Here is a 13,086-nt window from a genome sequence, read left to right as displayed (position 1 = left end):
ATAGTGAATTGTATTTTCTTTGTATATCCTGCAGAAAAGGCACTAAGTCTTACATCTCCAGTAGAAACAAATGTGGACATGTAAAGGTTTTTCCTAGTGCAACTCATGTTGCAGTGACTGATGGATGCTTTTTGAAGCACATTTTTTCAAAGTTGCACAGCATTTCAGCTGTGAAACACACCTTCATTTTAATGTCATGCATCTTTCAACTGAATCAGCCATGTGTGAAATCTTTTTATCATAGTGTCATATACAGTATGACATCTAAATTTTTGAGTCTTCCACCTGTAATAGGAAGTGTAGATAAGGATTTTGTAGGCTTTATTTGTAATAATATCAATTCTTCTTATTATTAAACATGTAGTCAATCAGTGTAGCCAGCTCTGCAGAGATGACTGGGTTTGCCAGTTAATACTGGTAATGATTTGGGGGGTAGGGGGTGGATATTTTAAACCAATCTGTTAGATTAAACCAATATAGTTAGATTAGGAAAACTCTGTGATGGAAACTTTCACTTCCTCCAGAGATGACTAAACCAGGCACTTTGGGAAGTCTGTTTTTATAGCACAGCTGATTCTCTGCTAATAACTTCCATTTCCATTAGATTGTTGAATGCCTAAGATTATGTAATGTGGCTGAGTTAGAAAATTATTCCAGTGCCGATTAGGTGGTTGTGCTTTTACTCCCAGTTGTGAACCATACAAATAAGCTTCCACTACACAAAATTCAGTTCTTGTTTTCTTCTCTAATGCCTTGATAAGCCAGTTCTTAAGATTTAGAAGTGTGCTGGAGCAGATAAGTAACCCAAAACCCACAACTCAACTCTTTGGTACAATAGAACATGTGGTAGGTAGAAAACCTCAGAAAACATGTTGCTGCAAGCCAAGTAGTTGTTGTTACCTGATTTTTAATTATGTTGATCCTCACTGTCTTTTGTGGGTGACAGTTCCCCATGAGTACATTCCAGTGAAGCTGATGTTTACCAAAATACTTTGGGATTTCATGGGTTCTATGTTATTCAACTGCATTTGTTACAGTTTTGGTATTATTTCTGTGTGATGGAACCTACACATGCACACTTGTTTATATGTGAGACATAGAGAGCAAGACCTAGCCACCTGCTCCTTTTGTCATGTTCCTAAGGATTTCTTCACACGTTTGAACACATTTAGTGTTTCCTGTTGATGAGGAGCTATAGCCTCACTGCTAGGCCATGGAATTCCTTCGCTCAGAGTATTGTCTGTCTTTTTAGCTATCACATCATGTATTCAAGAGCAATTCTTATCTGCCAGGCATTGTTACCAGACACAGGAATTTTTTTTCGGTATTTCCTCTATAATAAACATTGCATAAAACAGTGTATTTTATTTCTGCCATTCTATTACTTTTCAATGTAAGCCTGGTCTCATGTTGGTCACCTTTCTTTCAAGCAAGATTAGTTATGTGAAAATTAAGTAATGTGTGAGTTTAGAGCTTAATAGTGGGTAAGACATGGACAGCCTAAGGATTAGATAGCTCCCTATTCACAGAAGATATTACTTTGTTTTAGATCTTTTGTTCTCATTGCTGGTTTCAAAAACCCCTAATTAAATATCCTCTGCAATTTAAAATGCTTCTTTCCCCTTAATCAAGATCATCAATGAAATTATTGAAAGACTAATGAGAAGTCTTCCTTAAATAAGCTTAGTCTTAAGCACCTAATTTTTAGACTTTTAAGTCAAAGCAGAAGAATCCTTAATCAGGAGTCATTCATAATGAAGGTAGTTTTAATGACAGCCTTTTTCCTTCCAGCAATATACATTCAGTGTTTTCACAGGGTCTCTAGCTCTCCAGAATTCCCTTTGGGAGCATATCTACTTAGCCTTCCTTTCAACCTTGTGTTGCTTGACATCCCACCATTCAGATCTTGATTTGCAGAAGTTAGTATCACCAAAAGAGAACAAGAGGAAGAATTCCATATGGAGAACCAATTAATTGTAAGGAGAAAACAGTTGGGGGTGGTTGGATTACGAGATAGAGAATAAAAGAAGAAAACTATTTATCGCATGTTTTGTCACTGCTTGTAAAATACTGTGAAAGAGTAAAGTTTTTTAGAAGCTTTCTGCCTAATACATTTGGAGATGCTGATTACCAGGTCTTATAATCACAGCATCAGTTCCAAATAACTTCTGGATGACTATATTATGACATTTCAGTCAAACAGTTGTCAGACTGAATTACCAAAGCAAAATAAAATCATTGTAGTTTAGAATGAAATATGATAATTCTTTGTTTACTTCCATCAGGGATTTATTATTCATCAAAAATTAGATAAAAGATAAAGTCATTCCTTTATATATGAAAATGTCAGTTATTGCTGGTTATGGAAATTGCATTTCTATTTTGGCCAGGAAGTTGCACTGAAAGCTGACCCACTGAATAAGAGGTTGACAAGACTTCTGGAGTGTAAGGGAAATTATTTAGAGTTGACATGTAGAAAACAAATTGACAGGTGACCCAGGAATCCACCAGTGGAAGGACTGCAGCACAGTGTTTAATATGCTCAAGGCAGCATAAATCTTCCAGGAGGCAAGCAGCTGCACTTTATACCAGATGGAGCCTTTTTATTGTTTTCATATTCAGCTTGAGATACAATGAGCTGTGCTAATTGATTAAACACCATTACAGCCTCTAATTAAAATGCCTCAGGACACTAAACCACAGGGACTAAATTTGTACGTGAAAAATAACAATCTCACTATGTTGTCATATTAGAGAAGGTTTTTTACTTCAGGAATATGAGGTGAAGCTTTCTTGATGGATTTCTAACAGCAATCCATCTTAAATTTTAACTTTGATTCTAACCTTTTTTTGTCCTTGTTGGGACTTTCCTGTGAAACTTGTATGGGGAGTGGGAGATCATCAGTGTTTGGAGGATGTGTCCAGAAAGCAGCTTCATTATCTCAGAGCTATCCTGGCTTATGGAGAGCCTCCACAAATTTTTCCAAACGCTTTCAGCCTGGCGAGTCCAGCTGGTTTCCGAGCCTTTACTGACACTGTGTGGAAGAAGTGGGAACAACAAGTGCTTCGCCTTTTAAAGCTCTGCTGAAGTCTGGAAAAAGTGAAGGGAAATGTCCCCGGTGAGATGAATGGTCTGGGGCAGTCTAACAGCCATTAGAAAAACAGCTGCTCCTTGTGGAACCTGGCCTGTCTATTTGCACTTGCAGGAATAGCTCTAACTCCGACGGGTTTTGTAAAATAAAAGCAAAAATATGGAAAATTATACAATACATTGGACAGGTAATTAGGTTCCATTAGCACTAGGGAAAATCATGCACAGCAGAAGCATGTTTCATAACTGCTTTTTTACATTTCTCTCCTTTCTAATCCTCTTTTCATCAGTGTCTGTGTTAACATCACTTTCCCCACTTTCTTTCTCAGTCCCATTTATAGCTAGGAACATCAAAGGCTGCATAAAAGCTTTGTTAAAAGCAATGTTAAATTGAAGCTTTATTAAATTATTTTTCTATTTCACAGATTTTTTGATGGAGGTCTAAAGAGCTTAGTTTGGGCCACTCTCCTGTGCTCCAACTAAACAGGCATCCTGTTAACACAGTGCTCCCAGTTTTTTAGGAAGGCTGCTGCTGGCCTCATCTCCTATTTTATGATTGTGAAGTACTTTTTGGTAAATACACTCCCAATTGAGACTCTTTGCTACCTTTTTTATCCTTTCTTCTGTTCTTCAGGATAAGTGGAAATTCACAGCTCTCTGCTATTTCTGTTTGGGTAGGCAGATGGCATTTCACCTCCATGGAACTTTCTTTACCTAGCCTGTTACTTAAGTGTTTCTGTGTGAGCTGAGTGCTTCTCTGTAAAACTGCCTGGGATGAAAATGTGTAATTAAAAGAGTGTGTATATTAAATTCTTTTGTTCTGACACTTAGCTAGCTGCACAATATTCAGTGGCATAGTCAAACTATTTTTATGCCTATAAAATAACAGGTTTTGAGCACAGGCTAGAGAATCTTTCTTGATGAGCTGCTAGAACACTATCAATGAAGCTATTGTCCAAGACTACTGAGTAACCTTGGACTGTAGTAAACTCAGAAAGAGCGAGTCTGGAAGGAATGTATTCAACTAACTTTATGTCATTTAGGACTTATTTATGGCTTTTTATCATTATGTCCTATTCAAATAACTCATAGCAGATCCTCACAGCTTTTTAGCCTTTCACTGAAAGAAAATGTTACCAATGCTTGTGGCAGGTTCAAAACAGTACTGCAAACAGCAGAGGGCAATGAGGGCAGAGAAAGCTGACTTGTTTTTAAAATACTTCCTCTTCAGAGGCTTTTTTTCACAGGCTCTCTTTTTTTCTTTTTTTTTTTTTTTTTTTATGATAGTATGTAAATACTTATGTAAACTTAAAGCTAATTAAGATGCTCTTGTGCTATGTACCATAAAAATAATGGGAAATATTTTATGCTGTGAAGAAGAGAAGAGGTCAAAAGGGGAAATATAAAAGCGTAAGCAGAGAAATATAAAGTAACAAATTATTTTGCATTTTTATGCTTCTAAGCTATTGGGCTTTTTCACCTTCCAGGTGCCTATCCCCACGGATTAGAATTCAAGGGAATTCAGGAGTAGTTTCTGTGTCTTGGCTTTCCTGAATACTCTACACCCTGAGTAGCAAGAGGCACAGTCTTTTATGTTACTCTGAGGAGCAGCAAATATTGAAGTTCATCTGAATTCCATCTGTGTCAAGCCAGTGGGATCTGGAATGTTTAGTACACAGCAGGGAATTAGGAGTCCAAGTTTCTCGTTCTGTGTCTGATTTACTGTAGGGCCTTTAACAACTTCTGTTCTGTACTTCACTGTCTTTGTGTCAGAGATGAAAATGGCAGTAATTCTTAGATCTCTGGGGTATCACAAAGTTTCATTTGCTCATACAGCCTTGAACTCAACATGCAGAATGCTATGAATTGATTTCTGATACAGCTGGCTGCCAGTGAGATTGACCTCATATTTGTCAATTTAATGGATTTGTTTTACCAGAAATAATATTTATGTTCAGGTCTTTTTCACATGGACCAGCACAGGAATGGGAATAGGCCTGGTCAAAGACCAAACATATCTGCTTAAACCTTGCACCTTTAGGCACTGACATCCTTGGCTGTAAATGATGTATTTGTCTGAACTGGGTAGAACACAGGACTGTTGAAACCATAATATGAGAAAAAAGTAGCCAAATTGTGAACTTTTAAACAACCTTCTATTTAATTTTTGCCTGTTGATAAAAAGAATAAGAAGTACAGGAAAACATCAACTTTTGTCCAACTAAAAGACAGGACCATACTTTCAATATGAATTGCACTTAAGACAAAGAACAGCCATAAGTAAATGTCCAGATCTTCAAATTTTTAGAGTTAAATATTGAAATTATTGAAAGTGAAATGGTTTTTGCATTTTTTTCCCAGCATTGCATTTCCAACTGTAAATAACATTCCAGAGGGGCAGCAATGTATTTGTTCCCTATCAGGTGCTGCCTCTGTACTATCAGACTGTAACTGTGGTAACCCCATGCACGAGTGACAGTGAACAGTGAAAAAGCTCTGGTTTGTTATGTTGTATCAGCATCGCAATTATCATGCAATGCTGTAGAAATAATTACTTTGGTAGGCACTTTAAATCTTCCAAATGGGAAGAAAATACAATCAATATGATGTTTCCTTTAAGCCTTTAATTCATAAGCCTTGCCTTTTAGGTATCTGAGGCCAAAACTAAGAAAACCTGAAATTCTGTATTCAGGAAGAAAACAATAGAAGAAATTTATACTGTTTCCTTTTCAAAACCAGTCCAAGAACAGTGAAGATCTTTCTAGAGAGGTTTTCATTTGCATTTATGACAGCATTATACATATATAGCAAAAATTAAATTTATATAAGAGACAGAATCCAGAGCTATCTCTGCAACACATTAAAATATATGTTGCATCACAGCAGAGGTTTTAGATGAACCTTGGAAGCCTATATCTTAAAAGAGTTAATAAAATTACCTGGTCTTAGAGAAACTAAAGGTCACCTAGCCTTTCCCTTTCTCTGTGTCCTAGTCTAAGTGTCTAAACATATCCCCCATGAAGAAGTACTGCAATCTCAGCTCCCAACACTGCACTGGTAAGATCTTGAAAGACTATTCTGCACTCTCACCAGAAAGGTTCAATTCCATCTGAAAGAGCCCAGAGAGCAGCAACAAGGATGATTGCAGAAGTTCTAGGAATGACTGAGAGTAAAAGATCAAGAGCTCTGAAGTTCTGAGGAAATATATTTAAAAAATCCTTACATATGTGAAGCATTGCTGCAGGAAAAAAACTCTTCCTCATTTCTGCCTATGTGCAGAAAAAAAAGGTCTATAAATAGCAGCAAAAAAGAAGTAGATTAGACATGAGAAGAATTTTTTTTTTGTAGGGAAGGGAAGATAATGAAACAGTGCAACACATTTAAGAGATGTGTGGTATCTTCAAATATAGCACATTTTCAAATGTAAACTTGCCAACAGTTGCTTAGTTGTAGTCTTGCTGTAGTTCTGTTGTTCTAGAGACATAAGACAAGATTTGTGGAATGAATTAATATATTTTATGAGATCAACTGATAGATCTGGAAGATAGACAGAAGCTTTCAGGCACGTCATCCTTCTTAGGATCTAAAGAAGCATCTGATCTCAAGAGCTTATGTGCCTTAAAGTCTGGGTTTTTTTTTTTCCAGCTGTTTTAGATAGTTTAAAGACTGTAAGAGAATGGCTTAACTCTGGCAGATTCCATTTTAGATTTGGGCAACCTCTTGAGGACCTTTTTAGCTTAATTTTTTAACATTCTGTGATCTGTTTAGTGTATCTAAATTAAGCACTGTGCTATATCCTGACAGATTAGGAGACTTTGAATCTTCATCTAGATGTGCATGATGGATGAATAATTGTTTGCAGGGAAGACCCTTTGATGTACAATGAATTGTATTCTTGTCTTACAAAAAGTATTGTGGTGTTTCTGGCAAATTTTGGGCATCAGTTTTTAAAGATCTTTGTGTGAATTAATTTAAAAATCTAAATATTTCAAAAGCTTTTGGTTGCACCAGTCACTCAGGGTTTGACTTCCAAAATTATTTTAAAAATTACTTTTCTGCTACTTTCCTAGGCTTAATTATGGCATTTTTAATTCAGCAGCTTATGACTTTAGTGTAGTGATTTTAAAGATTGATTTGATTCATTTCTAAAATTCTTTTAGTGTGAAAGAGTGAGATAAAATATACAAGACAAGCTTTAAAGGCACATCTTATAAAGTGACTGCTACATGCTGCTTTTGATCACCCTCAAAAATGTGACATTTATTACAGCAAAAATTACTTTTATTAACTTAATTCAAATAACAGTTACCCAGAAAATTGTTACATATTCTCTGCAGATGCAATAGATATATTAAATCCAGCAAAATTTTTCTAAAATTATATTTGTACAACTTACAAGATTTTGTGTTGCAGTAATTTGATTTAAGTATCATGCTATTATAAGAAAATAGATAAACATTTACAGGTAGAGATGTGTACTGCCGTAGACTAGAGCTAATGGCTTGAAAGAGAAATGAAGTTGTATAAGTAGTTAGTGAAGATTAAATAGCAGAGAAGATGCTTTATATGTTGGATTATTTCCCACCCTGCGGTCTGTGGAAAGCTATCCTTTGTGTAATAAGAATCTGTCTACATGTATCCTCTTGTTTCTACTCTAAAAGAAAACACATGGTTCTTACATATTCAGATATTCTGTGTGAAACAAAGGACACAAATATTTCCTTAATTCCACAAAGTCAAATGTTTTCCTCTTAAAGCATTTCCTAAGTCGTTTCCATCTCACTAACTTGTCTTTCCAAATTCAGTTTGCCTTGCAGTGTGGAAGAACCATCACATGCGCACCGTTACCAACTACTTCATAGTGAATCTCTCTCTGGCTGACATCCTGGTCACAATTACTTGTCTTCCAGCAACCTTAGTTGTGGACATCACAGAAACGTGGTTCTTTGGGCAGGCCCTCTGTAAAGTGATTCCCTACTTACAGGTATTATTTTTCTGTTTGTGTACACTTTACCCATGTTATGAGAACCAGAAATGACAACAGCATCTTCCTGATACTTCCAGTCCAATGAAAGTCCTTACCTGATACTGAGTAGGTATCTCAGAGTACATGCTGAGGCCTAAAAGACTTGGGAATACGTTTATGGGAATATGTTCCTCTTGGGAATATGATTATGCAGAATAAAGGTTTTCATCCCATCTAATTGATGGACTTCAAAAATGCATCTTTTGGAACATTTTTCTATGCTCTTTATTTTCTGAGATCTTTTTAATGATTCAGAAGGGATGTAAAGCAATAAAAATACCTGTAAACATAAATAAACTCATTAATATTCTCTCTGTGTGGATCTGAACAGCTACACAAGTGTCTAGGACAGAGAATCCAACTCCTGAAGGCAGTATAAACTTTTTTTATGTTTACTGAATTTGTGTCAAAGTATCCAGGTTCGCTGGGAGTTGATCAGATTGTCTGCCTTAAGCAATAATTGCTTCTCATTTACCCATGGACTTAACTAGTTTTGAAATCATTTACATCAAGATGATTGATAAATACCTTTTCTAAGAACAAGTGAATGGATGAGCTGACTTGGTAAACTAGAATGACAAGTGCTTGGCTTTGTAGTCATTAAAATTCAGAATAATTAAGCAGTACCCAGAGTGTGTGCAGATCATCAGCTCTGTGCCTCCAGCACAGTTTATATTTGCAGAAGATACCTTGATGGCCAAAGAACTATAATGTCAAAGGCAAAGTTCTCCAGCAGCTACAACCTCTACTTGATACAATCAAAATCACAACTTTTTTGTTCAAAACCTCCATTCCAGTGAAAGAAAATATGAAGAGTGAATGATCACCAAGTATACAAATTGAAACAATAAAACTGAAGTGATAGGTTATTTCCTTTACTAAATAAAAGGTAAAATATCTTAGTCTGCCTTAAGCTGATTGTTGTAAAGGACTTTTTAATGAGATCCTGGGTTTCATTGTTCCTGTAAAAATAAAAAGTAAAATGATGGCTCTGGTATGCTAATATAACATAGAAACCAACAAATAATTTTTTTCTACAAAGAAAAAAGATAAAATTCACTGTCTAATGTTTGAAAAGTTTTTTCAGATAAAGTTTTATACATTCCAAGTTGATTAAATTTTCTATTTCAAAATTTGATTTTGCAACACGCATTCTGTTTAGTTAGCATCCTGATGTGTGAATTGTCTTGTGGATTCTTGTAGGAGTACAGCAGCTGAGGATATCTGTTGTAATTCTGTAAGAAGTTATTTTAAATGTAGTATTTTTTTCTGGGAGTCTATTTAACAATTGCAAATAAAGAACTAACAATGTTGAAAACATAAATAATTTTTAAAACTCTGGGAGGAAATGATGATAAATAATTTTTAAACTCTAGGTAAAATCCTCACATTTAAATTTATATAATATTTCTTTTTCTTTAGACAGTTTCAGTGTCTGTGTCTGTCCTAACACTCAGCTGCATTGCTTTGGATCGATGGTATGCAATTTGTCACCCTTTGATGTTTAAAAGCACAGCCAAGCGAGCAAGGAACAGCATTATAATTATCTGGATTGTGTCCTGCATCATAATGATTCCTCAGGCTATTGTTATGGAGTGCAGCAGTGTTTTCCCAGGATTAGCCAATAAAACCACCTTGTTCACAGTGTGTGATGAGCACTGGGGAGGTGAGTCTGTCATTGACCATACAAGCTGACTTTGTACTGCTATAAAGTAATCAAAATAACAGGAGGTGTTAAATGAAGTAATCAAAATATCAGGAGATGTTAATATGAAGTCAAGTTATATAAACATAACAATAAATTTTCTTGATTATATAAGCTTTCCAGGAACTATCATTTTTTCAAATTTTGTGAAATTTCTGTGAATTTATTTTGTGTTGCTGAGGCTTAAAATACATTTTAAATGAAGTTTAAATGAATAAGACTGACTAATGTCTTGACCATGTTAATGCTTCCCAGAGGGCAGAAGTGTTCCGTCCCTTCAATGCTGATGCTTATATAATTCTGTGACTAATGTACATCGATGGTTGACAAAGACTTCAGTACTTAGCCTTAAGAAGTAACTATGCAAGAACAGATTTTCTTTTCACCTGATATTTTGCTAATTACTGGCATTTGACTCGTCTTTATAGGTATCTCCTGGGAGTTCAATGCAAATTGCATGTCATTGCAGAATTTACAGGGATGTCATCAATACAGGGTAGTGAGTTAATGTAAAATTTGAAATTTGTCATGGACAAAATAATTTAAACAGCTTTGTGAAAGTGATCAGTTACAAATTAATGTATACAAGAAGTGTAACCCTGCCTTTCCAGAGTAACTTTGAATCTAACATGTTCTGTGTCTGACTGAAGCTGTAAGGATTGCCAGGGAGTAACTGCATCTATTTTGTCTTTGGTTCACAGCAAGGGGTGTGAGCCACCCACCCAAATGGCTGGGGCTCGACTCTGGTGGGCCTTGGCACACCTCCAGTGCTAACAGAGTGCATGAGTTACATGCTGTGACTCTGACACTGGATATAATGGCCATCAGTAATACCATTCTTCACACACAGGAAAATAAAGCCAAGTTTGCCAAAACACATAACTAAAAGGTGCCTGTTTAATAGCCTTGAGTCCGGCTGAAGCACAATCAGATATTTTCCCAGCGCTGTCTCTGTAGAAGAAGATTCCAGCCCTGTGAACAATTGTCATAAAATACAACTGGCTCACCTGTGTTTAATTATCATGATAAATTAGCTTAAACAGGCTGAACTGCTCAGGACTCTTCCATGTGCTCTTCTGAAAGTTCCTTTCCTGCTAACAGCGTACACAGAGGATTAATGAGAAGACACTGGGTATCACATTCCCTGTTCTTTATCTCCTTCATCCCAGTTAGTCCTCTGGGACAAGGCAAGGGAGCAGAGGTGGCCCCGAGCTCATTGGCACTCACTGCTGACAAAGGTCTGCTCGGAGTTCATAGCTGAGAGGGAGCCTCTGTTAAGCTGTATTGTACTTAATGTTTCATTGGAGAGGACAAATCTCTTCTTTACTTCTGGTGTTCTTCCTTCATCTGTGAAAAATTTTGTGTCCCCTTCTGCTGCAGCATACTACAGTAGTTATGTTACTATTTTCTTTCACAGCATTCATTCCAAGTACAATTTTTGTCCACTCATTTTGGTGCAGAAGCAATTATTCATGCCTTCATCACTTCAGGGTTAACTCTGCAGCAAAGATTCTTTTAATCTCAGCCTAGGAAAGGATGTGGTTAATTTATTAGGAAATCAAGAGAGCATTTCATCAAGGAATGTAATTTCCAAATCTGTATTGGCCACTTTTTGATTCCCAATGGAAAAGTGCTGCTTTTGAACTACAGATTCTGTAGTATGTTTAGAAATATTTTAAACGGTGCCTCTTGTTCATTTGTGCTGAAGTAGTTGCAGCCTGAGGTGAAGCACCCACTATTCAAAAAGCCCCAATAAGAAACAACCAACCCAAATTCTCATGTGCTTGCAAGACTCTACTCCTATGGAGTGTATTTGTCTAAATTTAATCTACTGGTCTTCAGGTTATGATGTGAGCCTTCACTTGGATGTTTGGAGAGATAGAGGGGATTATAATAAAGGCAAGTGTATTTGTGTATAGAAACAATTTTTCTGTGTCTGGATTCAGAAAGGGAGAACAAACACTCCAATTTTCAAAAATTATTATTTATATTGAGCATGAAAAGACTAATGTTATATTAAAAAGTTTTCTGAAATGGGAAGCTTTTCACTCCACTGAAAGATAACAATCCTGTTTTTATCTTGCTACCTTGTAAACAAATAATTCTTCCAATGGTGATGCACCATCATTGCTAGTTGTTCTGCTGGTGCATTTTTGGTATCCTTAAACAATCTCTATGTTCTAATAATAGCTTATTATAGTAACTTGAAAGAAGAATCTTTATATGCATTAATTAAATTATTAGCAAATTTCTCAAAATCATGGAATTGACTAGTAAAAGTAGAGTTAACTATATTTTATCAATGAGGATTTCATATATATATATATATATATATACATACATCCTTTTCAGACTATAGCAAATAAAGTCTAATTCAAAAATAATTTCCATTCTCTTGAAAGTTTCTAAGGACTCTGAGTTAGTTCAAAGCATAGAATATGCAGTTTTTCTACAGAAAAATAGAGTTTGAAATCATAAAGGCCCACAAAAAGAAGAACAAAAGAAAAGAGTAAGGCAGTGGTTTGAAAAGAATGATGGGCATTAAAGCTGGAAGAAGAAATAAAAAGCTAATATTTTTAAAGAAAATAGCTACATTGTTGTCGGATTTTGTTTTGCCTCTTTTGACTATGCAAATATAGAAGGTCAAAGAAAGAGCTGTCTAGGAGGATGTTGAAGGAGAAAGAAATTAATGCTGCTACAAATAACCCATATTTGCAAAGAGAAAGTGGAGATGTAGATGTTGCATACACTCAAAAGTTCTATAGGAAAATCAATTTCAAGAAGGGACTGTATTTTGGGTGTTTATTGCTTTGTTTAGAACTGCATACAATTAATGCTGTCTAAAATTACAGTACGTCTGATAAAATCTTTGCAGAATATCATGTCCACCATATGTTCTGAGGGTGTTAAACTGTGAATGTTAAAGACTGGGACTGCAAAAAGAGGATGCTTAATAACACTTTCCAAAGTGATTTGGAAGTCTGTTGTAATTCTGGGACCCCAGGGCCATTGAAGCATGAGGTGCTTTGGAAGAGTAACTGAAAGCCACGTCCAGGAAGATGTCAGAGATGCCAAAGCAGGAGACAGCACTGTACCCTACACAGACTTAGGGCCAGCTGCTGGAGACCATAAAAGTCCGATGAGTGTCTGGAGGGAAGGTCTGATCAGTACTGTGGCACCTGGGCTCCTCAATGGTGAACAAATAGTCGCCACCCTGACTAATAAGATTTGAGCATGCTGTTGGAAAGCTGCCAGTGGCTGCAA

At 36.1% G+C, this 13,086-nt stretch overlaps 1 protein-coding gene across 2 annotated transcripts in view; it reads left to right on the top strand.

The window, feature by feature from the left end:
- The window catches only part of HCRTR2 (hypocretin receptor 2), a 33,316-nt gene that overhangs the window by 5,618 nt on the left and 14,612 nt on the right, over nucleotides 1-13,086 (top strand). For both annotated transcript variants that reach the window (XM_064710116.1, XM_064710117.1), the window contains exons 2-3: nucleotides 7,897-8,075; nucleotides 9,540-9,783. In XM_064710116.1, the coding sequence (XP_064566186.1) occupies nucleotides 7,897-8,075; nucleotides 9,540-9,783 (423 nt within the window). The remainder of the gene's footprint in view (nucleotides 1-7,896; nucleotides 8,076-9,539; nucleotides 9,784-13,086) is intronic.

This window comes from Zonotrichia leucophrys, chromosome 3 (genome assembly GCF_028769735.1).
Source record: "Zonotrichia leucophrys gambelii isolate GWCS_2022_RI chromosome 3, RI_Zleu_2.0, whole genome shotgun sequence".
In the NCBI taxonomy this organism is placed as follows: domain Eukaryota; kingdom Metazoa; phylum Chordata; class Aves; order Passeriformes; family Passerellidae; genus Zonotrichia; species Zonotrichia leucophrys.
Note: the sequence above shows the minus strand (reverse complement) of the source record. Positions and strands in the feature narration are given on the sequence as shown.